Source organism: Terrapene carolina, unplaced genomic scaffold (assembly GCF_002925995.2).
Source record: "Terrapene carolina triunguis isolate 2854851 unplaced genomic scaffold, T_m_triunguis-2.0 Scaffold183, whole genome shotgun sequence".
In the NCBI taxonomy this organism is placed as follows: domain Eukaryota; kingdom Metazoa; phylum Chordata; order Testudines; family Emydidae; genus Terrapene; species Terrapene triunguis.
The window spans coordinates 2,863,053-2,888,692 of NW_020664534.1; the positions used below are offsets into that span (position 1 = coordinate 2,863,053).

Below are 25,640 nucleotides of genomic sequence, written 5' to 3' on the forward strand. Positions count from 1 at the left end.
ATGAGCTTTCGTGGGTGAATACCCACTTCGTCGGATGCATCCGACGAAGTGGGTATTCACCCACGAAAGCTCATGCTCCAATATGTCAGTTAGTCTATAAGGTGCCACAGGACTCTGCTATTTTCCTGAATGGGGCTCAGTTTTGAAAACTGTGGGAAACAGGGCACTAAGAACAGCAAAAGCACTGCATGTCCAGTTTGGTTCCAGTCTAAATTTTATCTGTGAACCTGTAGAGACTGGGGCATGGGCGGTCAAACCTAATAGTTAGAGTCAGGAACTAGAACCAGAGTCAAGAGTCAAGCCAAGAGCCAGAGCCAGTCCCAGAAGCCAAGCTAGGGATTGAATCTGGAATCAGCATCAGAGTACAGTGTAGAAGCAGGGGTCGGGGGTGAGGCAGGAAAGCAAGTGTCAGGAACAGACAGTGGTCTGGGATTAGGTGGGCAGGAACAGAAAGGCAGGGCTCAGGAATCAGGCAAGTTAGGTAGGATCCATAGCAGCAGCCAGTCAGAGATTCATTTAATTACTCAGACAACTTCCTGTGCCTCTTTCTGATTTAAGTACTGTGTCACAGCCAATGGGTGGGACTGGACATCTCCCCCAATCAGGAGCTTCGTGGGTAGGCCCTTTGTGAGGTAGAGCTTCACAAGCCCCCTTCTCTTCTGGTTCAGGTGAGCTGCTGGGTGGTGGCCACAGGTTCAGCACTGCCTGGGGAATCCATGGGCCCGGGTTTGAGGTCCACAATCACTCACAGAACCTGACACGGGTTAGGTTCAAACTTTGTTGGCAAAGAAATTCTTGCCTTGTGTTTTAAAACTGAGAATATACTGCATTTAAGATTGGAAGCCTCAATGCTCCAAGTGACATGGTGCATATGATCAGGAGTAATCCTGCTCACCAGAAGCCATCTTCCTTAGCATCACAGAAAAAGAAACTGCATTTCAAGTTAGAAAATGTATTTTTCTAGCTCTTTTGTCTGGCCAGTGCCTAAGGCAGGCAATGGCTGGTAAGTTTATTACCTTCTCCAAGTTACTGAGAACACTCTTATTTTAGCTATATTTTGAAATACCTGTCGCTTTGTATATGAAATATTATGATGTCCCCATTTTTTGCATAATATTTAATTCTGAGAGACTTAGATACAGAATTAGTTTAATTCAGTGTAATATTGTTACTCTATTAATGATGATGTAAGATCTGAAGTCAAAACAATTGACTTGCTGTTTGCGAGATCCTTACCTCCTCCGTGGACTGCGGTTCTGGGAGAACTCTGAATCACTGTCCTTTGATGTTGGAGAACCCTTATACGTGTAAAAAACATCCTCTGTTTCTGTAATATAGGCAATCTCATTTGTAAGGTTGTCTACAGATGAGTGTCGTGGTTTACGAATCTCATGACGTAGTCTAGGACTCCTCCTTATGGGAAACACATGAACACAAGTTGGTTGAGACAGAATCCTTCGTAAAGCTTTTTCAAAAGTGACTAATTCCATTCTATTGCAATACATGCCCTGAGATCTAAATTACAGGACAGAGTAAGTTTTAGTTCAGTGACAGAAAAATTGGTTGAAATGACAGAAGTATAGGGCTGGAAGGGACCTTGAGATGTCATTAAGTCTAGCACCCCGTGCTGAGACTGGACAAAGTAAAGCTGGACCATCCGTGACAGATGTTTGTCTAATCTCTTCTTCAGAACCTCCAATAATGGGGATTTCACGACCTCCCTTGGAGGCCTATTCCAGTGCTTAACTATCCTAATAGTTAGAAAGTTTTTCATAATATCTACCCTAAATCTCCCTTCCTGCAGATTAAGCCCACTGCTACTACTTCTACCTTCATAAGACATGGAGAACAATTGATTATTTTCCTTTTTATAATCAACCCTTGACATATTTGAAGACTGTTATCATGGCCCCCCTTCAGTCTTCTTTTCTCAAAACTAAACATGCCCAGTTTTTTAGCCTTTCCACAAACATAAGGTTTTCTAATTTTTTTTTTCATTTCTGCTGCTCTCCTCTGGATTCTCTCAATCTGTCCATATCTTTCCTAAAGTGTGGCACCCAGAATTAGACACAGTACTCCATCTGAGGCCTCACCAGTGCAGAACAGAGCAGGATGATTACCTCCTGCATTTTACATACAACACTGCTGTTAATACACTCCAGAATGATATTAATGATCATTAAATATTTCTGAAAATCTTGTGACCATACAATGTACAAAGTGCAGCAAATAAACTGAAACCTGTAATACGAATGTGCTTTGACAAAGAAATGAACTGATTCATTTTTCCCTGAAATATGATATAATGATCAACTTCCTTGGTAGATTACTTGTTTTAAAATAACTTAGACTTTTTAAAAAATATATACAGACTATATTAAAATATATACTATGTCCTGTTTTGTAAATGTACAATGAAATTGAGCAATTTGCCTTTATTTTTTGTAAGGCTGAAACTTTATTTACCAAGTAGGGGTAACAGGAGGAGACCGAGAAGGCAGGCTTTTGGTCTCTAGATGTTCAACCGATAAAGATCTCCTCATAGTTGGGTTCCATACCATCCCACCTATGACTTTTCTGCAGTAGTGGCTGTTTACAGACCTGAAAGGAAATAAAAATACCCTTTATATAACTGTTTTACACAGAATACGAAAATCAGTTACATTTATGCAAATTAATTTCACAAGTACCAATTAAGCCTTTTGTAGTTTCTACAATTGAAAGGAAATGCTTCAAAACTCCCAAAAGAAAAACAATCATTTTCATTTCAGCAAGGTATCCTTGGTTCATTAATTCATATCCAAATTGTTTTCTTTTTTATTATATTAGATTGATAGAAATAAATTTCTTCCTTTGTTTTAGAAATCTGAATTCCAATCTAGTTAATAGATGCAATTATTGACAAATAACTTTAATGTTGTCATTATTTTATTTCATCATTGCCTAAACTCTCTCAAAAACTTTAGATTTTTTCTTCATTTAGGATCTGGTTCTGCAGCACTTATTTACATGTAATTCTCATTTAGGTGATTGGAAACTGTATGTATAAAGACTGGCAGAATAGGGCAATGCATATATACATAATTAAGAGCCTCATTCTTAAATATGTTTGTTCAAATGTTATTCTATGGAACTTATACACACCAATTAGTGTAACTATTAGAAGGAGTAAGTTTTCATATGCTTATTAAAGCAATAATGGCACAATCAGCTTTAACACCTAATAATTTGGTGGGGGCGGGGGAAGTGAGCATTATGGTGAATTATAGGACAGTCTTGTTTATGTGCTTTTTTATTTAATGTTATGTTAGCTAATAGTTAGCCACATATCTAATTTTTTATTTTTATCCTAGTTCCAGAAAGAAATGCCATGCTCCACTGAGGTTGCTTATTAAGTCAACAGCAGCAAGCAGAGAGAGTAGCAGGAGACAGGTTGCTAATTTTAAAATTTCTTTGGTAACAACTGCTAAGATGATCTGCATTTAAGAGTGAGTCATGGAGAAAGTCCTACACTTCTCATGAAAACTGTAGGTGGAGTGGAGGAGGTAACAGTGATGTGAGGTCTGGGATCTGGAACTGTTCCAAAAATAAGTAGTGCTCAAATGAAGGATCAGAAACCATAAGGTCCATTTTCTCATAAATGGTCATAGCAGATAAATGTTATATCATTAGAAAGCAGTGATTCCCAGCATTCCAACAACACATAGAATGGATTAATAGATTTTGTGATTTATGAGCTCTTCTACCTTAAAACTTTTACAGGTCACTCAGAATAGCACTGCTTTTACAGCAGTTGTCCAGATCACACTAGATCTAAATCCCCGCAGTAAGATCCTTAGATTTCTGCAGTATGTTTCCTGAACTCTATACATTGTTTAGGTGTTTTCCTTCCTTTTTTATTTTCTGACTGTTTTACCATTTCTTTCCTGTAAAATTCAGGAGGTCATATTGCAAAAAAATCATCATTTTATTTTTCCTCTTTGGGGACAATATGTGATACAGAAGAAAAGGACAGAGGGAAATAATTTTAAGTATGGAAGCAGCTCTCTTTTCCTGCTGTGATCGTTTATATCAGCTGAGAATCTACCCTCTGGCTCTGTACTGGACAGAACTTGCATGGTATGGGTTAAGATTCATACCTTTGCAAAGCTACGAAGCCTGGAGCATATGGTTTTCTAGCACACAATACTATCTATGTATGCAGTGGATTGTTGGATATAAACAATTCTCCCTCATTCTAATAAAACAATTATGTTTAGTTTTCCATGAGTTTTGCTCTATAGGACACATGGTAGTTAAATAGTTTAAGTTTATCTATTGGGTGTTTTTAGTTCTGATCAAAGGATGTGTCATCTATGGTTTTAAACTTCATTTCAAAGTTGACTTGAAAAGCACAAATGGAAGTGGAATTGAATGTATCCTAGTCTCATATTCATAGATTCCAAGGCCAGAAGGGACCATTGTGAGCATCTCAGCTGACCTCCTGTATAACACAGGCCATAGAACTTCCCCAAAATAATTCCTAGAGCAGATCTTTTAGAAAAAAACATCCAATCTGAATCTCAAAAAATATCTCTATCAAGTTGTTAAGATATTCCATCATCCTGTTTGATTTGAAGACCTGTATGAAAATAGAGGAATGGGGGATATTGAGGGTGTTTGTTTATTTGGGGGTTTTTTGTTTTAGAACCATGCTCATTTGCTAGGATGGGGCTAATCTCCTTTAGAACCCATGGTTATTATCCATTTTTTAAAGTTTATGTGCTCACCTTGTTACTGAAACTGAAGCCATGTGTACTGTAATTGTTCTGGCTCAACTCCCAGAATGATAAGAGTTCCAGTAGCTAGTCTATTATCTTAGACAAAGGCCATGTGATTGGCAACAGTTCATTCTTTGGGCAGAAAATAACAAATCTTACATTTAACGGGAATAAGATAATTTAATAAAGTCCTTTAAAGCTGACAAAATAATTTTAATTACTTAGACAAATGGCAGAAATCTCTAGGTTTTTTTTCATATTCAATGTATTGATGGAAACTGGAGCCACGGAGTGTTTACCACTCTTGAAAAGGAGAAGGCAGCTTGCTTAAAATATATAGTAAGGCTTTTAATGAGTGTGCTTTGTTTAAGTATAGAACCCATTACGTCAAGACAGCACAAGATTACCAACAGCATCCAGGAGAAATGGAAAATATTTTAAACTTACACATGCAGTGTCAGGAAAAAGATGGAGGGAGGGTTGACTGTCAAAATCCTCCAACTTTTAAGAAAGGCACCTCAAACTTCCTAGTGAAAAGCGTTTGGTACAGTATCTAACAGGGCTGTCAAGCGATTAAAAAAATTAATCATGATTAATCACACTGTTACACAACAATAGAATACCATTTATTTAAATATTTTTGGATGTTTTCTACATTTTCAAATATACTGATTTCAATTACAACACAGAATACAAAGTGTACAATGCTCACTTTATATTTATTTTTTATTACAAATATTTGTGCTGTAAAAATAAAAAATAGTATTTTTCAATTTACAGAATCATAGAAGATTAGGGTTAGAAGAGACCTCAGGAAGTCATCTAGTCCAACCCCCTGCTCAAAGCAGGACCAACCCCAATTAAATCACCCCAGCCAGGACTTTGTCAAGCCGGAGTTTAAAACCTCTAAGGATGGAGATTCCGTAACCCATTCCAGTGCTTCACCACACTCCTAGTGAAATAGTTCTTCCTAATATCCAACCTAGCCCTCCCCCAATGCAACTTGAGACCATTGCTCCTTTCACCTCATACAAGTACTGTAATGTAATCTCTTTATCATTAAAGTTGAACTTACTAATGTAGAATTATGTACAAAAAAATAACTGCATTCAAAAATAAAACAATGTAAAACTTTAGAACAGGGGTTGGCAACCTTTCCGAAGTGGTGTGCCGAGTCTTCATTTATTCACTCTAAGTTAAGGTTTCCCATGCCAGTAATATATTTTAGCATTTTTAGAAGGTCTCTTTCTATAAGTCTATAATATATACCTAAACTATTGTTGTATGGAAAGTAAATAAGGTTTTTAAAATGTTTAAGAAGCTTCATTTAAAATTAAATTAAAATGCAGAGCCCCCTGAACCCGTGGCCAGGACCCGGGCAGTGTGAGTGCCACTGAAAATCAGCTCGCGTGCCGCCTTCGGCATGCGTGCCATAGGTTGCCTACCCCAGCTTTAGAACCTACATCTCCAATCAGTCCTACTTCTTGTTCAGCCAGTCACTCAGACAAATAAGTTTGTTTACATTTGCACAAGATAATGCTGCCCACTTCTTGTTCACAATGTCACCTGAAAGTGAGAACAGACATTTGCATGGCACTGTTGTAGCCAGCATTACAAGATATTTACGTGCCAGATGTGTTGAAGATTCATATGCCTCTTCATCTTCAACCACCATTCCAGAGGACATGCATGCATCCATGCTGATGACAGGTTCTGCTTGGTAACAATCCAAAGCAGTGAGGATCGACGCATGTTCACTTTCATCATCTGAGTTAGAAGCCAGTAGCAGGGGTTAGGGTTCTGTAGTTTCCGCATCAGAGTGTTGCTCTTTTAAGACTTCTGAAAGTATGCTCCACATCTCATCCCTCTCAGATTTTGGAAGGCACTTCAGATTTTTAAACCTTGGGTCAAGTGCTGTAGCTATCTTTAGAAACCTCACATTAGTACCTTCTTTGCATTTTATCTAATTATTTGTCTGAGTGACTGGCTGAACAAGAAGTAGGACTGATTGGACTTGTAGGCTCTAAAGTTTTACGTTGTTTTGTTTTTGAGTGCAGTTAATGTAACAAAAAAAATCTACATTTGTAAGTTGCACTTTCATGATAAAGAGATTGCATTTTGGTACTTGTATGAGGTGAACTGAAAAATACTATTTCTTTTATCATTTTTACAGTGCAAATATCTGTAATAAAAATAATATAAAGTGATCACTGTACAATTTGTATTCTGTGTTGTAATTTAAATCAATATATTTGAAAATGTAGAAAAACATCCAAAAATAGTTAATAAATTTCAATTTGTATTCTACTGTTTAATAGTGCGTTTAAAACTGTGAGTAATCACAATTAATTTTTTAATCACGATTCATTTTTTTAATCACGTGAGTTAACTGTGATGAATTGACAGCCCTAGTATCTAATAATTGACAAATATCTCAGATTTAAAACACTTTATAACCAATGCTGAGAAAATGTTTTCTAGATTTTTCAATTTTTTCTCCTAAATTGACTTTGATCATGAGTTCTCCAAAAGAGACTAAAGGTTCTCTGAGTACCCTCAATCCTTGGATTTTCCTCTAAGTTTACTTGCCTTTACACCTCTATAGCAATTGCAGGAGAAGATGGGTATATCAATTTTTTTTTTAAAGAAGGTCTTTTATCCTAAAATAAAAAATTCTTAAGAAAAGGTTTTTGCAATTAGATGCAATATGTACAGCAACTAGATCATATGCTTCTTTTCTCATAGCAGGTATAACTGTGAAAACTAGGAAGATTTGAAAGATTTGGTTTTATTTTTGTTTTAAACTGTTTTTTAAACTGTCTACAAAAATCCCTCCTTAAGTAGATAAGCTAAAAATGTGCAATAGCAATTACTTTGAAATAAATTTATATTTTTGTTTGAGTATCTTCTACGAATACAATCCCAGACAGCCTAATTTGTGATGTTTTTATTCTACTGGCTATCAAATTACATAGTTTTCCACTGGGTGAGCGGGGGGGGGAAGAGCTACCCTCCCTGTAAGTACTAAATAAACTGCACAGATTTACATGATATAACTATCAGTATTTATAGTAGCAATTTAGAAAGGGTGAAGATTATATTTATACCAGTGTATCTCTACAGTGCATCATCCTTTTATGCTTTTCATTACAAGACTCCTATTGCGTAAGGAAGAAGGATTTGTCCCTTCATCAAATAAATTCTCGAGAAGCTCAATCTGTAGCCTTAATACTTATGTTCTAGAAGTGCCATGGAGGCATTATTAATCCCATTAGAAAGACAGACAAACAGTACATTTTCAGATACTGATGCTTAAACTGTACCTGCAAATAAGAACCTCGGAACACAACTCTTTCATATGGTATGATTTACCATACCATATGAAAGGTGAGGAAAGGGACAGGTGAGCAAAGCCCACAGGTAAGTGGAGAACATGGAGACCTGGGAGATGGGTCGGAAATAGGAGGGAGCCTGGGCTATAATGGCAGAGAGAAAGGAGGGTTGGGGCAAAACTGGGAGGCAAGATCAAATCTGTATCTTAGATGCCTATATACAAATGCGAGAAGTATGGGTAATAAGCAAGAAGAACTGGAAGTGCTAATAAATAAGTACAACTATGACATTGTTGGCATCACCGAAACTTGGTGGGATAATACACGATTGGAATGTTGGTGTGGATGGGTACAGCTTGCTCAGGAATGATAGACAGGGGGAAAAGGGAGGTGGTGTTGCCTTATATATTAAAAATGTACACACTTGGACTGAGGTAGAGATGGACATAGGAGATGGAAGTGTTGAGAGTCTCTGGGTTAGGCTAAAAGGGGTAAAAAACAAGGGTGATTTCATGCTAGGAGTCTACTACAGGCCACCTAACCAGGTGGAAGAGGTGGATGAGGCTTTTTTTAAACAACTAACAAAATCATCCAAAGCCCAAGATTTGGTGGTGATGGGGAACTTCAACTATCCAGATATATGTTGGGAAAATAACACAGCGGGGGACAGACTATCCAATAAGTTCTTGGACTGCATTGCAGACAATTTTTTATTTCAGAAGGTTGAAAAAGCTACTGGGGGGAAGCTGTTCTAGATTTGATTTTACAAATAGGGAGGAACGTGTTGAGAATTTGAAAGTGGAAGGCAGCTTGGGTGAAAGTGATCATGAAATGAGGAGGTTACTCACCCTATGCAGTAACTGACATTCTTCGAGATGAGTGTCCCTGTGGGTGCTCCACTCCAGGTGTTGGTGCATCCCTGCGCCTTTGCTCGGAGATTTTTATAAACTAGGTTAATAGTACGCATGCGTGGCCGGTCTCCTCAGTTCCTTCTCTACAATGGAGGCCACCCCAACTCCGAAGTAGAGGGGAGGAGGGTGGGTAGTGGAGCACCCACAGGGACACTCATCTCGAAGAATGTCAGTTACCTGCACAGGGTGAGTAACTTCCTCTTCTTCTTCGAGAGATGTCCCTGTGGGTGCTCCACTCCAGGTGACTTAAAAGCCGTGTGTCTTAAGGAGGTAGGGACTTCGGATCTGATAGGAACGCCGTAGATAGTACAGCCCTGCCCAAACGTATATCAGATAGAGGGCCTTGAGTAAGGGCATAGTGTTTAACAAATGTGTGCTCAGAGGACCAGGTGGCTGCTTTACAGATATCAGCCAGGGGAACTTTGCGTAAGAATGCTACAGAGGCAGCCAGAGATCTAGTGGAGTGTGTTCTGATGCCGTCTGGAGGTGTAACTTTCTTCATCTGATAGCACAACCGGATGCACTGAGAAATCCAGTTTGAAAGTCTCTGGGTAGAAATAGGCGTACCTTTGGAGCGCTCCGCGATGGAGACAAAGAGTCTAGAAGAATTTCTAAAAGGTTTGGTTCTATCCAAATAGAAGGACAAGACCCTGCGTACATCTAGTGTATGCATTGAGGCTTCGAACGAGTTCGCATGTGGTTTCGGAAAAAAGGTTGGTAGGTGTATCGGCTCATTAATGTGGAATGATGAGTGCACCTTTGGAAGAAATTTGGGGTGTAATCTGAGGGTAACATTGTCTTTGAAAAATAGCGTATATGGTGGGTCTGCCATAAGAGCTGCTATTTCTCCTGCCCGTCTGGCAGAGGTAATTGCCACTAAAAATGCTGTTTTCATCGAAAGGTGTAAAAGGGAGCACGTGGCTAGGGGTTCAAATGGTTGTTGAGTTAGGCAAGATAGTACTAGATGAAGGTCCCACGGGGTGGTAGGTGGTTTAATGTCTGGGTATAGGGTTTGGAGTCCCTTGAGGAAACGCTTGGTGATAGGATGAGCAAAGACAGAAGTGTCATCAATTTTGTCGTGAAAAGTTGTAATAGCAGCTAAATGGACCCTGATGGAGCTGTAAGAAAGGCCGGATTGCTTAAGGTCCAATAGATAGTCAAGTATGAGCGAAAGAGATACCAACGTGGGACAAAGTTGTTTAGCTGAACACCAATGTGTGAATCGTTCCCACTTTCGTAGATAGGTGGTGCGAGTAGATTGTGTTCTGCTATGTAGGAGCACCCTTTGAACTTGTTCAGAGCAATCTAGTTCGCTTTGGGAAAACCATGTAGGAACCAGGCTTTGAGGTGAAGCCTGGACAGGTTGGGGTGGAGAAAGCGGCCGTGTTGTTGTGATAGGAGGTTCGGGATGAGAAGCAAGGAGATTGGTGGTTGAATCGACATTCTGGTGAGGAACGGAAACCACGGTTGTCTGGGCCACGACGGGGCAATTAGGATCACCTTGGCCCGGTCTGTTCGTATTTTTATCAGGACCCTGTTGAGAACCGGTATCGGGGGAAACGCATAGAGTAAGTTTCGGTGCCATGGGATCATGAATGCGTCTCCCAGGGAATGTTTGCCCAGTCCTGCTCTGGAGCAAAAATTGGGGCATTTCTTGTTTTTTGTAGTTGCAAAAAGGTCTATAGTTGGGTAACCCCAAGTGCTGAATACGTTGTGAATGGTTTTCTCGTCTATCTCCCACTCGTGGTCCCATGGGAAGCGTCTGCTTAGTTCGTCCGCTGTGGTGTTCATTACTCTGGGAAGATAGGCAGCCGATACCCGGATGTTGTTCGCAATGTACCAGTTCCAGAGCTTCATAGCCTCTGTGCACAGCGAACGGGATCGAGCTCCTCCCTGCTTGTTTACATAAAACATGCATGCAATGTTGTCTGGCATTATGCGTACGTGATGATTCTTGATTAGTGGCAGGAAGTGACGGCACGCATTGCAAATAGCTCGAAGTTCTAGGACATTTATGTGCAGGGAGGTCTCGGTTGAAGACCATAGCCCCTGTACTGTGTGGTGAGACATGTGTGCACCCCAGCCTGTCAGAGATGCATCGGTGGTCAGTATGAGGGATGGAGCCTGCTGAAGAAAGGGGACTCAGAGCAGAGGTTGGAGTGAACTGTCCACCAGTGTAGAGAATCTTTGACTTGGACAGGTATGGAGAGAGTCTTGTTTAGAGAGTGCATATTGGGTCTGTAAACCGTGGCCAACCACCCTTGGAAGCGCCTCATGTAGAGGCGTGCATTCTGGACGACAAAAGTGCACGAGGCCATGTGACCTACTATTTGTAGGCAGTCTCGGACAGTCACCTGGGGACTGTTGCGAATTTTTGTGGCCAGTTGGCTTATGGAGTTGAAGCGGTCGGTTGGGAGAGATGCCAATCCCGTCCGGGAGTCGAGGTATGCTCCTATGAACTCCAGATGCTGGGTGGGGTGTGGATTTGTTTTTGTTTATTTGCAGGCCTAGAGATAGGAAACAATTGACGGTAAGCCGCGTGGATCGGAGAGCTTCGTCGAACGTTGAAGCTTAAAGGAGGCAATCGTCTAGGTAAGGAAATATTACGACCCCTTGTTTTCTGAGGTAGGCAGTAACTACGGCTAGGATCTTGGAAAAACACGGGGAGCCGTGGACAGTCCGAAGGGGAGAACTCTGTATTGAAAATGGGTTGAGCCAAGAGTAAAATGTAGGAATCGTCTGTGGGCCAGGTGTATAGTCACATGAAAATAGGCGTCTTGTAGGTCGAGGGCAGAAAACCAATCGCCCTGCTCCAGCGCTGGGATTATGGTGGTGAGGGTAACCATCTTGAACTTTTGCTTTTTGACAAATTTGTTGAGCCACCTGAGGTCGAGGATTGGTCGCCATCCCCCATTTTTCTTTTCTGTTAAAAAATAATGGGAGTAAAAACCCTTCCCTTTGTGTCGTTCTGGCACAATTTCCACTGCTCCCAGATGAAGGAGATGTTGCACTTCTTGGAGGAGTGGCTGCTCGTGAGAGGGGTCCCTGAAGAGGGACGGGGAGGGTGGGTGGGTGGGAGGCAAGGAGAGGAAGGGGATGGCGTATCCAATTGTAACTACCTCTATGACCCACTTGTCGGAGGTAATGTTCTTCCATTGGTGGGAGAATGGTCTTAGGCGGTGTCCAAAGATAGGTGTTTTGGCTGAAGTAGGAACGCTGTTTTGTAAACCCTTGACCAAGGCTTCAAATCTGCCTATTAGTTGGAGGGGGTTGAGGCGCCCCTGCAGAATTGGGACGACGACGCTGGAATCTTGGTCTTTGACGTTGTTGTTGTTGTTGCTCCTGTGGTCTATGGGAGTGTTGTGTAAATGCGGGATAGCGTGGACGTTGGTACGGTTGGTATCTATATTGCCGTCTTCTGGTCATAGGTGTCTGGAGACCTAAAGACCGGAGGGTTGCCCTTGAGTCCTTCATTGAATGAAGCACGTCGTTCGTGGTAGAAGCAAAAAGTTTGTCACCGTCAAAGGGAAGATCTTCAATGGTGGTCTGAACTTCTCGAGGAAAGAAAGAGGAGGAGAGCCATTAACCCCGTCGCATGACCACTGCTGTGGCGGTCGATCTCGCTGCAGTGTTGGCTACATCGAGGGCCGCTTGAAGAGCGGTACGTGATATGATTTGTCCCTCGGAAACCAGAGCTGTGAATTGTTGTTTCTTCTGTTCTGGAATGTCGTCAATAAAATCCATGAATTTATTATAGTTTTTGTGATCATATTTTGCAAGGACTGCAGTATAATTAGCTATACGAAATTGTAGGGTCGAGGATGCGTATACTTTACGACCAAAGAGGTCCAAGCGTTTACTGTCTTTGTTGGCTGGGGTGGAACGGGAATACTGTTGTTTGGCCCTTTGGTTCGTCGCGTCTACTACCAATGAGTTTGGCGCCGGGTGGGTAAAAAGGAATTCAGAACCCTTTGAAGGGATAAAGAACTTCCTGTCCGCTTGTTTACAGGTAGGTAGGCTTGTAGCTGGAGTCTGCCAGATGGACTTAGCGGGTTCTAAAAGGGCTACGTTGATTGGTAATGCCACCCTAGAGGAAGAAGAGGGCTGTAGGATGTCCGTTAGCTCATGCTGTTGTTCAGTGACTTCCTCCAAGTTAATTCTCAAGTCACTGTCAACTCTTTTAAAGAGGTCTTGGAATTTTGCGTAGTCATCCAACGGTATTGGAGGAAGGGGAAGTAAGGCTTCTTCAGGTATTACCTCCGGCTCTGCTGGAATAGGAGCAGGGCTAGGTTGATCCTGGAAGTGTGACTGTGCTGCCAGGTGTCTTGTGTCACTGGCAGATTCGTCAGGTGGTGGCGCTAGACCAGTGGTCGAATTGCCGTAGCGCACGTATTCTCGAGGGTACGATGCCCATGGTGTCCAATATTGCCATGGTGGTGGGTAGGGCATAGGTGGTGCCATCCAGGGGTTCACCCCCCAGGGGGCAGGATCCTGAGAATAAGATGAGGTAGTTTTCTTATAACCTCTATTGACTGGGGTCTGGGAGTGGGAGTCTTGATATGGAGAAAAAACTTCCTGTGGATCAGTTTCCTCCTCACTGGAGGAAGACTGTTCAGATCCTGACTCAGGCATTGGAGAAAAACAGGCATTCATCAGGGGAAACTGCAGGATAGGTGATACCAAAAGATCTGCTGTCTGAGTAAATCGAAATGGTGAGGCTCCTGCGTGAGGTGAAAGCTGTGCAGGGGGAGGTTGCCGTGCGGGAACATTCCTCTGAGCAGGGGTTTTGCTTGTGATCTCCCTGTCAGTCTGCTCTGCGGTTGTCGGTGCCGCGGTCGGTGCCGGGCGGGCAACATCAGCCTGCAGGGGATCAGGGTGCCATAAGAGAGGCAGGCAACTGAAAGCCTGGAGCCTCGGCACCGGAGCCTCGCGCCGCAGCCTCAGGCGGCTTTCGCACGGTTCCTGAGGAGCCCGGCTCATCAAAGTTGCTGAGGCGAGGAAACACAGGCAGGGAGACCGTTGATCTGCCCGAAGAAATCTTGTGCCTCATAACCTTCTTTGGTGAAGAAGGCTGTCCTTTCTTTGTAGATTTTTTCAGTTTTTTTGAGGCGGGGGGGGGGCTGTGGCGGGCAGCGGAGCCGGATTCAGTGCCTGGGTCTGAAACTGACCCGATAGACTTAAACTGCTCCTCTTGCAAAAGTCTACGCTCCCTGTCCTTCCGTGCCCTGGAACTGAGTTTACTGCAGTGGGCACATTTTTGGGGAATGTGGGCTTCCCCCAAACATTTTATACACTTTGAGTGGCCATCTGATAGCGGGATAGCCTCCTTACATGTAGAACAGTGCTTGAAGCCTGTGGAGCCAGGCATGGCCGAAGCGGCTGCGGCTGACAAAAAAAACTTTTTTTTTTTTTTTTGGTAACAGATAAAAGAGGTAATTAACTACACTAACAAAGAACTGACAACAAACTAACTACTAGAAGGGTAATTGTAGCAAGAGTGAGGGATTTCCTAACGAGTCTGCTGAGCTCCGTCTCAGGCCGGGGACGGTAGAGAAGGAACTGAGGAGACCGGCCACGCATGCGTACTATTAACCTAGACTCACAGCGGGGGGCAGCCTCTGCGCATGCGTGGCCGCTACGAGTACTGCTGCAAAAAATCTCCGAGCAAAGGCGCAGGGACGCACCAACACCTGGAGTGGAGCACCCACAGGGACATCTCTCGAAGAAGAACATAGAGTTCACAATTCTAAGGAAGGGTAGAAGGGAGTACAGCAAAATAGAGACAATGGATTTCAGGAAGGTGGATTTTGGTAAGCTCAGAGAGCTGATAGGTAAGGTCCCATGGGAATCAAGACTGAGGGGAAAAACAACTGAGGAGAGTTGGCAGTTTTTCAAAGGGGCACTATTAAGGGCCCAAAAGCAAGCTATTCCACTGGGTATGAAAGATAGAAAATGTGGCAAAAGACCACCTTGGCTTAACCACGAGATCTTGCATGATCTAAAAAATAAAAAGGAGTCATATAAAAAATGGAAACTAGGACAAATGACAAAGGATGAATATAGGCAAACAACACAGGAATGCAGGGGCAAGATTAGAAAGGCAAAGGCACAAAATGAGCTCAAACTAGCTACAGGAATAAAGGGAAACAAGAAGACTTTATCAATACATTAGAAGCAAGAGGAAGACCAAGGACAGGGTAGGCCCACTGCTCAGTGAGGAGGGAGAAACAGTATCAGGAAACTTGGAAATGGCAGAGATGCTTAATGACTTCTTTGTTTCTGTCTTCACCGAGAAGTCTGAAGAAATGCCTAACGTGAATGCTAATGGGAAGGGGGTAGGTTTAGCAGATAAAATAAAAAAAAGAGCAAGTTAAAAATCACTTAGAAAAGTTAGATGCCTGCAAGTCACCAGGGCCTGATGAAATGCATCCTAGAATACTCAAGGAGCTAATAGAGGAGGTATCTGAGCCTCTAGCTATTATCTTTGGAAAATTATGGGAGACAGGAGAGATTCCAGAAGACTGGAAAAATAGACTTTCATTCATTTCTTCAGAAAATTAGCAGCCAGCAGGTCCTGCTGCTCACTTACTACAGAGAGTTGAAACTTCCCATCTTTCCATAGTTATACCGAATTTAGAAGAGCTTGTTTTGCAGGAGCTCCTGACCTACCAAAGTTCCAAATGCTTCAATATGTTCTGCATTGCATTGCTTTTTTTGAACAAAAAACTCTTCCAGCTATACTTATTTCCTAATAATTTGAAAACACTAACTCCTTTGGTAATAGCATCCAAGTATTAGAGTAAATCCTAATGTATTATAAAAGATTAATTGAAAATAGATTTTTGAAAATACTATCCATTTAATGTAGAGCATGATACAGATTTCAGTTTTAAACTCAAACCAATTTTGAATTATGCAGGATTCGTTAGTGTATTTTTCTGTCTACTCTTTTTTCTTATGAATGTTAAAAATAACAATATTGCAAAAAAGGTTCCTTACCTCTGTTATTAACGTAACCTGAGATTATTAAAAGTAAATGTAAATTTTTCATCTTTAAAACTGCTTATTTCTCTCAACTTAGAAAAGGAAAACAGACAAGTCCGCTTCGCAAAAATATTTTGTCATTAGTTTCATGTCACTTTTACTTTCTGGTTCTCTTATACCTTTGTACAAGGTTGAACTATGTGGGTTTTAAACCATACTGGTGAACCAGGTTTAAATCCAAACAAAGAACTTTTTTTTTTCTTTTTAATTTAATGTCATGAAATATTTCTATAAAATGAGGTTCCATAATAAGGATACCATGCTACAATTCTATGCCTGCTTCTACCTGGAGATCTCAAAATGCTCTGCAAACAACAAAACTTCAAGAACTGTCCTGTGAGGAATTAAGTTTCTCTTTATTTTACAGTTGGGGAAACACACACAGTGCGGTTCAGTGACTTACATACGAAATATATGATAGCACTGGAAACAGGATTCAACTCATGAACTACAGTCCTGAGCTTTCAACTTTGTGTAGAAAGTGTGTACAAGACTTGAAAATGATTTTTTAAATTAAATAGAAAGTCACGTCTTTAGGCACTGTACTCACTTTGTTGGGTTTCTAGAACCAAAGGTCCAATAATGGGACAATATCTTTCTTTCATGAGGTAGTGACGACTTTGTCTGAAAAAACGTGTGATGCTCTACACAAGATTTCCATAGATTTTTGCATGCTCTGTAATTTAGCATGTTGAAGGCAACTATATGTTCTCTGGATTCATTCTGTAATAATAAAACACATTATGTATCAGTATAGAATATGCAGATTGACAATATTAAGAGAAAGATTTAAAAATCAAGTAAAGCTAACAGGCAATTTACAACTAAAAGTAATTTTAAACTGATAAGTCATCAGTAAGTGCAAAGAATCAACAGAAAAAAATAAAATTGATGGCTCCATAAACTATTTTCAAGTGGTAAAACACTCATTGATGAAAAACCAATCTGAAATGTCAAAGACATGTTACAATCACTTTTCTGACCACACTTTACGAATTTAAATATCATTGACAAAACTGTGGAATCTGCTTAAGTTATCGGACTGCTCAGATGTCAGTTAAGATATCAGATCTTCATACAATGATCCTTCCAAAACTAAAGAAAAAAAATCTTTTACTTGAGTTTTATATGCCTACGTTGTTTAGGGAAAAACAAAAATTCAATGTGGAGTACATTCTAACAGAAGATCTGTTTAGAAATAACCCAAATCAGACTCAAAACAGTTCTTAAATTACTTGTGATGGAACTACTTAAGATATAGAGACCTCCCCAAAAGCACACTACAGAAGTTTACAGCACTGACCATTGTACTGACCATTGTAAACAAGGCTATCACCATCATATCACTGTTGCGTTGACTTCAATGAAATAAATAGGTCCAGAGAGTCAGAGGTGCTAACATAACCCTGTCATTGCACAAAACTAAACAGTTAACAAGTTTCAAGGTTTTGTGTACAGAGACCTTGGTCTGCTTAGTTCCATGGCAACAATCCACCACTAAAAAATCTTTTAGATTTTTTTTAAAGATACCAAAAAAAAGGAAAAAAACAATTAAAGCCCTTAAAATATAAAGTATTAAACAAGGTTTTCGTTTTAACAATTCTCTTGTTCCCTTTCCCTTTAGGTGTAGAAAGATTTTATAAGGAAACCCCCACCCCCCATTTAATAGCCTTTTAGACTAGATGGTATTAAAGATGGCAATAACTGTCCTTTTTGGGGAAAAGAGAAATAATTGAGATGGGCTGGAGATGCTGTTGTTGTTTAAGCTTGATGCTGCTTTTCCGAAGGCAAAATAAGACCAACTCACAGAGAAAGGGATAAAAAAGAATACCAAAGATAGAAAATGCAGTTTTCTCTGGTGCTGCCTCTTACTTGCAACCTTGCTTCCAGAGAAACACAGGCACAACACACAGTCTTATCAGCCACTTTGAAACCTAGCAATCTTATGCCAGCTTCAGGCTGTTTAACATGTTGCTTTTAGCCGCCTCTCTGATCACAGGTTCTCAGCAGTTCTGCAAAAGATGCAGTCTTGGCTGGCTAAGCCAGACTCTTATTAAATGCAAGGCAAAAGAGAGAGAGAGAGAGAAAAGAGGCGGGGGAAGGAAAAGGACACACAACGGTGAGTGACAGCAGGAACTCAAATCTCACATTCCAGGTGCTGTTAGGACTCAGCCAAGGCTGGTAGAGGATGTCTTCAGTTCCCTCTCTTTGACCCAGTCTGGTTACAATGCCTTTTGCAATCAGGACAATAAAGGACCAACAGTTTCATGGTGGATCCCTCGGTCCCAGCAGATGGTCGGGGTGGAATTCATGATGGTAAAGCTCACTCTCCCAGTTCACCCATCCCACCTAGTGTCATAATTTCCCCCAAAGTCTCTTTTAAGGACCCCCTAAAGGGGTGATGGCTGGAAAAGCTCATAGCGCCATTATTTTGTCCACAAATTAGGCCTAATTTCCCACACACCAGTTTTGGTCCATTAATTTCCAATTCTATCTTTTGTTTACAGTCACAATCTTTACACAGTCCTTGGGCGGTATCAGTAGACACTTTTGTTTGGACTAATCTAATCTTTTTATTTCCCTTTTGTACCTTCTTCTATCAGCATTTTTTATTATAAATTATTCTGACATTTTATTGGCACCTTTCACCCACTTTCGAACAATTGAGTTCATAACTGGGGTAGACCCTAATTATTAAAACATCACCTACCAGCTAAAACACATACAGAGAGCCAATATTTCACAACTACTACTTGTTAAATACCACATACTTTAATCACTCTGATTACATCTGATCACTTTACTCATAACAAACCATACTTATGCAAACCTATTAGGACATCTCCATGAAACAGGTGAGCAGGATTTGGCACTCTGTATGTGGACATTTTAAATGGTAATCTGTTTCACAGTCAATCTAACATGCATCTTTCCTCAGATATATTTTAAAACATTTAATATGGATCTGTTTATACAAGAAAAGAATAATGTACTTGTTTTTAAACGTTGGTCAATCATACTGGAACTAAAACAGTATTTGGTGATCATGGATATTTCTATTAGAGTGCTTACACTTTTAAACATAAGTGTTGTGAAGGTTTGGAGGGAATTTTTTGCTATGTATAAAAAGTATATAGTAAAAAAAGATTTAATAGCAACTGGCATTTCTTAGCACCCTGCTGATGGCTCACCTGCAATATTGGTTAAAAATGATTAAATTGACATACTTGTTCAAAAGAAGACCAATGCAGGGAAAAGTTGCAAACAATTTTGTCCAGCTGTAATACTAATTTTTAGCCATAAGAATTTGTTAACTTGAACATTTCAGTTTAACTTTATGCTAAAAATGCATGGTTTAAAGGCAAGGGATGAAATTTACCTAGTATTTCCTACTTTAATTTTTGCTGGACAAGAGAAAACATTTGTAGTCCCCAGTTGCAGTCACTGATCACTTTGAAAAGCTCCCTTTGTGTGCTGAAAAAATTCAGATGCTTGCTCTTATCTCATTTTAGAAGGCTTGAGGATGATCCAGTCAATTTTTTAAAAATTATTAATGAATGAAAAAAATGTTTAATGGAAAAAAAGACTTTTTGCTCACAGGGCCGGCTCCAGGGTTTTGGCCGCCCCAAGCAGCCCCCCACCCCCCCCAAAAAAGCCGCGATCGCGATCTGCGGCGGCAATTCGGCGGGAGGTCCTTTGCTCCGAGCTGGAGTGAGAGACCGTCCGCCAAATTACCGCCGAATAGCTGGACGTGCCGCCCCTCTCCAGAGCGGCCGCCCCAAGCACCTGCTTGCCAGCCTGGTGCCTGGAGCCGACCCTGTTTGCTCACCAACAGCATAATCCTTCAAAGGGATCCACAGTCACTGACCATTAAACCCATGCAGAATCTTACTAAGTCAAAGGAACTACAGTGGATGTAGGGGTCTATGTTTATGATCCCTTTGCAAGATCAGACTCTAGCACCCTTGGATTTCAATAGTTCACAATTTGTGAGGACCGTAGTGTCAATTAGAAAGGTTTGTGGACTGAGTGCTGGGGCAATGAAAGTAACTGCGGGCTCCCAGGAGTTAATGGGGAGTACCCTGTAATTCCAAAACCTACACACACCCAGCAGTCAGTAATCTGATTAATCAAGTGATGCCTCTAACAATTAGAGAAGATTTGCAGATGTGTTGTTTACAAAATAGCAAATAAGTGAAATTTTAATGTATATAAAAATATAGCTACCTTGGCTAGTGTTCAGTAAGCAACAAACAAGTTTGATAAAAACTTTTCACTTTTTTGAAGCATTTAAAATTTTTACTAGTAAGCAAGCATGGCTTCTACTCCCAGCCTTACATCTTACACCTTCCACTAAACCCAAATGTCATAGTTGGGCTTTAGTAGCATCAGTTACTATCAGGGGTGGCAGGTTTGTAGAAATTTTGGTAGTGCCCAGAACCTGCCCCCCCCCCAAACTCCACCCCCACCTGCCTAAGGCTCTGGGAGGGAGTTTGGGTGGGGAGAGGTGATCTGGGGTGCAGGCCATGGGCTGGGACAGGGGATTGAGGTGCAGGATGGGTGAGAGGTTGGGTTCTGGGAAGGAGTTTGGGTGGGGGAGGGGGTCTGGGGTGCAGGCTCTGGGATGGAATTTGGGTGCTGGGTGCAGGCTCTGGGCTTGGGCAAGGGGTGGGGGTACAGGCGCTGGGACTGAGTTTGGGTGCAGGCTCTTGGAGGGAGCTAGGGGATGGGAGGTGGTGCAGAGGGAGGAGGTGCAGGCTCTGGGAGGGAGTTTGGGGGCCGAAGGGGGAGTGCAGGCTCGGGGGGGGGGGTGCAGCGCTTACCTGGAGCTCCTAGGCACGGCAGGCCGGGAGTCTCCATGTGCTGCTACCCCCAGGCACTGCCCCCACAGCTTCTCATTGGCTGCAGGGGCACTTGGGGCGGGACACAGACCCACCCCGCCGCCCAGGGGCTGCAGGGAGGGGCCAGCAGCCACGTGGAGCAAGCAGGGAGGAAGCCGCTCAGCTCCGCTGCACTACCAGTGGTGAGTGGGAGCCCCGGGCTGTTTTAAATGGCGGGGGGGAGGGGCGGAAGGCGGGCCCGAGGGAGAGACCTGGCCCCAAACATTCCTGGTGCCCAGGCACCACGGGCCCATAGGACTCGCCGCCCATGGTCACTATATGATTAATCAATTCCTTCCCCATCCTCTGATCAGTTCTTCAATAGAATCAGCAGTGTTAGATATTCCCTGCTGAACAGCTGATCAGCAAAGAGTGAGGAGGAAAGAATTGATGAGTAGCTGTTTCTCCAGAACAGCTGGCATGGGAAGTCACACACAAAGAGTAAGAAGAGAAAAAGTATTGAAAAGGAAAAAGGAGGACGACTCGGGATTAAGATGAGTCATGAATCAACAGGCTTGAAGTGCATAAAAATGTCTTAAATGAGCACCTGTTCATGGCCTTTGAGCACCTTCTCCAGATTTTCAAGAAATACCATCCATCTAAATATTGCAATGGCACACAAAAGCCTGAGATGATGTAGCAACATCATGATCCATAAAGAAACCTTACTCATTAAGCCTTAGGTGGTTTGTGGAATCTACTCCTTGCGGTGCTTTCCCCATCCATCTTGGTCTTTCCTCCTCTTCCCAATCTCCTGTCTTTCCTCTCAGTCTTATTTAACCCTTTGCTTCTGAACTCTGAAGTGGAGGGTTGATAAATCCGAAGACTAAAATATACTCAGCCACCTCCCCTCAAAGCCCACCTGAGCCGCCTGAAATTCTGGAGAAGGCCAATGGCAGCCTAATTGTCCCATCTGCATTGGAAAAACAGGGTAAGGTTTTCAAGGTAAGCATACCCTCTCATTAAGAGACAGATTAGCAGGAGAGCAATCCATATCACTGGGATGCAGAATTGGCTGCTTTATATCCCTCTTCACTTGTGACCTACATATATATTTGACAACGATGGATACATCTGGAGAGGAGACTTAACAGTGCACCTGGTTTGCTTTGTCATATAAACAAAGGAAGACAAAGGTTACACAGCTGGTCCTATTTTCCTTAAGGTCTTGTGGTTCTTTAAGTGTGATGCCATTTGCATTACTATGATCATTGTGTATTGTTATGAAACACAAGGAAATGATGACTTAAGAGATGTGGATAGTTATAAATCACAGCTTTCAGACTGTCATTTTTCAACAAGATAAACAGCTTCTCGACAGAATGAACTTTGAGAACACTGCCCTTTTCAAAGTTGATGTAGCTCTCATGAATGTGTAAACTAACTTTTTTGACAGTAGTAAAGAACTCTTTATGTAGTGAACAAATATGTTTAAAGTTATATCTACTTCTAGAGCTGATTAAATACTAAAAAATGCATTTGTTCAAGTGCCAACTGGTTGCTCAGTTTGACCACATTCATTTATTTTATTATTCGCTGTTTGTAAACATTAACATAAAGGGGATTTTGTTCACATGACTGTTTTGGGAATTCCTGCTATTCATATGTATGCTAGTATTCATACGCAGACAAGAATATTCATAAGTTAACAGAGAATCCGCTGTTCATTATTTGGAATTTCAGTCATCCAATCAGGGAACAGAAATAATACTTTGTGACTTCAGTGACCTATCACTCACCACAAATTATTCAGAGTGAATAAGTGAACAGTTGGCAACCAACCACAAGTTGAAATTTATTTGCATAAACCATTGATAAATATTTGCAAATAATTAATATATTAGTAGCAATTGTAGAATTAATTAGTAGAAATAGTTTGTAAATTATTGGACATCCATCTTTGGTAGGCTTTGACTCTCCCCTCTCCTTCTCCCAAAAATAAAGCTGCTACATTTGGGAGCCCTGTGCATCCCCTGAAGTGGTGTGCCAACCACACTTATGTGTCCCACTTGATATGCAGAGGCCCACCATATCCACATTTCTTTATTAGAGGCCTTACAAGCACAGAATGCCTCCCCATAGCCTCTGACACTCTGTACAAGTTCACCACCACCACCACCATCCAATTTAAAAATAAGGAGAACACCACCTCCCCAGGCATGAGAAAGTTTCCTTCCTTGTACGACCTGCTGTTCTGCCATTCTGCAGCGACCTACCTGGGGTCGCTCAGCCACACATGAGTGCATTATTCAACCTTATCTTTTTTTTTTTTTTTTTTTTTTTTTTTTTTAAACACTACAGTCATCCCCCTTTCTAAACAGCCCAAAGTCAGACAGAATGCTACATTAAATCACCAGTTTTTTCCCCTATTTGTTTCCCCAAAGAGAAGGGTGTTTGAGAGCCCCTGAAGATTTTTCACTTAATAATGAGCCTGAGACAACTTTTCCAGGATAACAGCTGTCATTTCACTTTATATTTGATCAGGATTAAGATTACAGAAATTACAAGATGATGTCCATATCTGTCTCCTTTAATATTTTGGGAGCAGGTGGAGGACACTCCCAAATTTAACTATAATCATAATGACATGGGAAAATTTACAGCCTTAGTTAAAAAAATGCTTGTTTATTTTTTACTAAAACAGAATCCACACATGCAAATATCTTCAAAAGTATTCAGACTACACATTACTAAGTACGGGTATCTATATGTTATCATGTTATAGTCTAACTAATTAGCTTCCCACCTGCCCTCCCCCCTTCCCTCCAAAAAAAAAAAAAGATTGACTAGTTTCTCCATTGACTTAGAGGAAACAGATCAAAATATACTAATTAGAATCTATTATCAACTGCAGTATTGTTTTTTTGTCACAATATGAGCGCATACTACCACTGGTTTACAAGAAAAATATCTTATAAAGAAATCTTGTAGTGAGCAATGTATTCTGACTTCAATTATTTTAACTATCTCCATGTATACCATCCAATTTTGCCAATTTAGACACTATTGTATAATTACTGAACTACGGAAGGCACTCATTATCCGCTTTATCCCCAGATCTTTCAGTTGCCGTTTTTTCCCCATAATGCATCCCCTAACATTTTTCATCTTTGAGTCCCATGGAGAAAAGAAGGTATCTGGGAGAATGGAAGGCAGCAGTGCCCAACATTGTGTGTCCTGCAGTGCTGTCTCCTCCCTCCATGCCCCCCTCTAGAGACACTCAGCTATAGAGTGGCTCATCTGCACGTAGGGTACACTCCCAGCTTGGTAGACATATATGCTGGGGCTAGCATGCTAAAAATAGCAGTGTGGCTCTGGCAAGACAGACAAGTGGTGGATAGGACTAGCCGCCTGAGTATGTACCCAGGCAGTCAGAAGAGACTGTATTTAGATGACTAGCCCAAGCCACCACTTGTGCCACCACAGCCACACTGCTATTTTTAGCACACTAGCTTGAGCACAGCTAGTGTGTGTATGTCTACCCAAGCTGGAAATTACCCCTCTGAGCTGTTGGGTAGACTAACCATTAGAGCAGATTCTGCAGGCAGCTGGCCAGCAGGTGGAGTATCTGAGAAAAGGGCAGCAAGACTCTGGTAATCTGATGGAAAGTTTAAGGCAGCTGAATGTGGGTGAATGGAAGAAGATCCCCTCTGCAGTCCCCCCAATCCCCCACACCTCCAAAACCACTGAAATGAAGAAGGTACTTCTGGGTATTGTTAGGCTATAGATATTCAAGCCTGTCTGTAAAGCCCTATACTTGAAGAATTTAGGTATATGTTTATTATTTAGCTAGTTATAGAGGTATAAAAGAAAGAATCTGTGTAAGGGCCTTCTCTCACTGTGACAGTCTGAGGCCCTGTTTAGGCCTGGTCTACACTACGACTTTAATTCGGATTTAGCAGCGTTAATCCGAATTAACCCTTCACCCGTCCACACTACAGAGCCAGTTAATTCGAATTAAAGGGCACTTAAAATCGATTTCTGTACTCCACCTCGACGAGCGGAGTAGCGCCAAAATCGATTTTGTTAATTCGAATTAGGGTTAGTGTGGCCGCACACCACCGAATTAATGTGGTTAAATTAATGGGGTAGTGTGGCCGCACACCACCGAATTAATGTGGTTAAAAACCGAATTAATGTGCTTAGTGTGGCCGCGCACAATCGAATTTATACAACCTGTTTCCCAAATTCGAATTATCTAAATTCGGATTAATCCCGTAGTGTAGACATACCCTTAGTCATACTGAAATAAGGCAATCTGGGGCTGTTAGGAAGGTGATCTGATCTATCACCTCCAGAGAAAGGAAAAAGCCTAGAAGATGTAAAAGGAAATTTAGTTTGATAGTTTTCTGTCTGGTAAGAACTCACTTATCAATAGACACAGCTGGGAAACCCTTATGTCTTTATAGATGTAGTTGTGAAATCCTCACTTCTGTGTTATTTTGTATGTTTATTTGCACGGTCTCTGTCTGGTTCTGTGATTGTTTCTGTCTGCTGTATAATTAATTTTGCTGGGTGTAAACTAATGAAGGTGGTTGGATATAATTGGTTAGCTAATCATGTTATAATATGTTAGGATCGGTTAGGTAAATTTTAGTAGAATGACTGGTTAAGGTATAGCTGTAAATATTACTATATAAATTAGGGGCAAACAGGAAGTAAGTTGGGATTCAAAAATAAGGAAAAAGGAACTTGGATTTAAGCTTGCTGGAT

At 41.4% G+C, this 25,640-nt stretch overlaps 1 protein-coding gene across 2 annotated transcripts in view; it reads right to left on the reverse strand.

Moving 5' to 3' along the window:
* PTPN3 (protein tyrosine phosphatase non-receptor type 3) overlaps positions 1-25,640 on the reverse strand; it is a 275,368-nt gene that overhangs the window by 99,984 nt on the left and 149,744 nt on the right. For both annotated transcript variants that reach the window (XM_026654150.2, XM_026654149.2), the window contains exons 12-14: positions 16,598-16,770; positions 2,467-2,601; positions 1,237-1,413 (exon numbers count right to left, since the gene is read on the reverse strand). In XM_026654150.2, the coding sequence (XP_026509935.1) occupies positions 1,237-1,413; positions 2,467-2,601; positions 16,598-16,770 (485 nt within the window). The remainder of the gene's footprint in view (positions 1-1,236; positions 1,414-2,466; positions 2,602-16,597; positions 16,771-25,640) is intronic.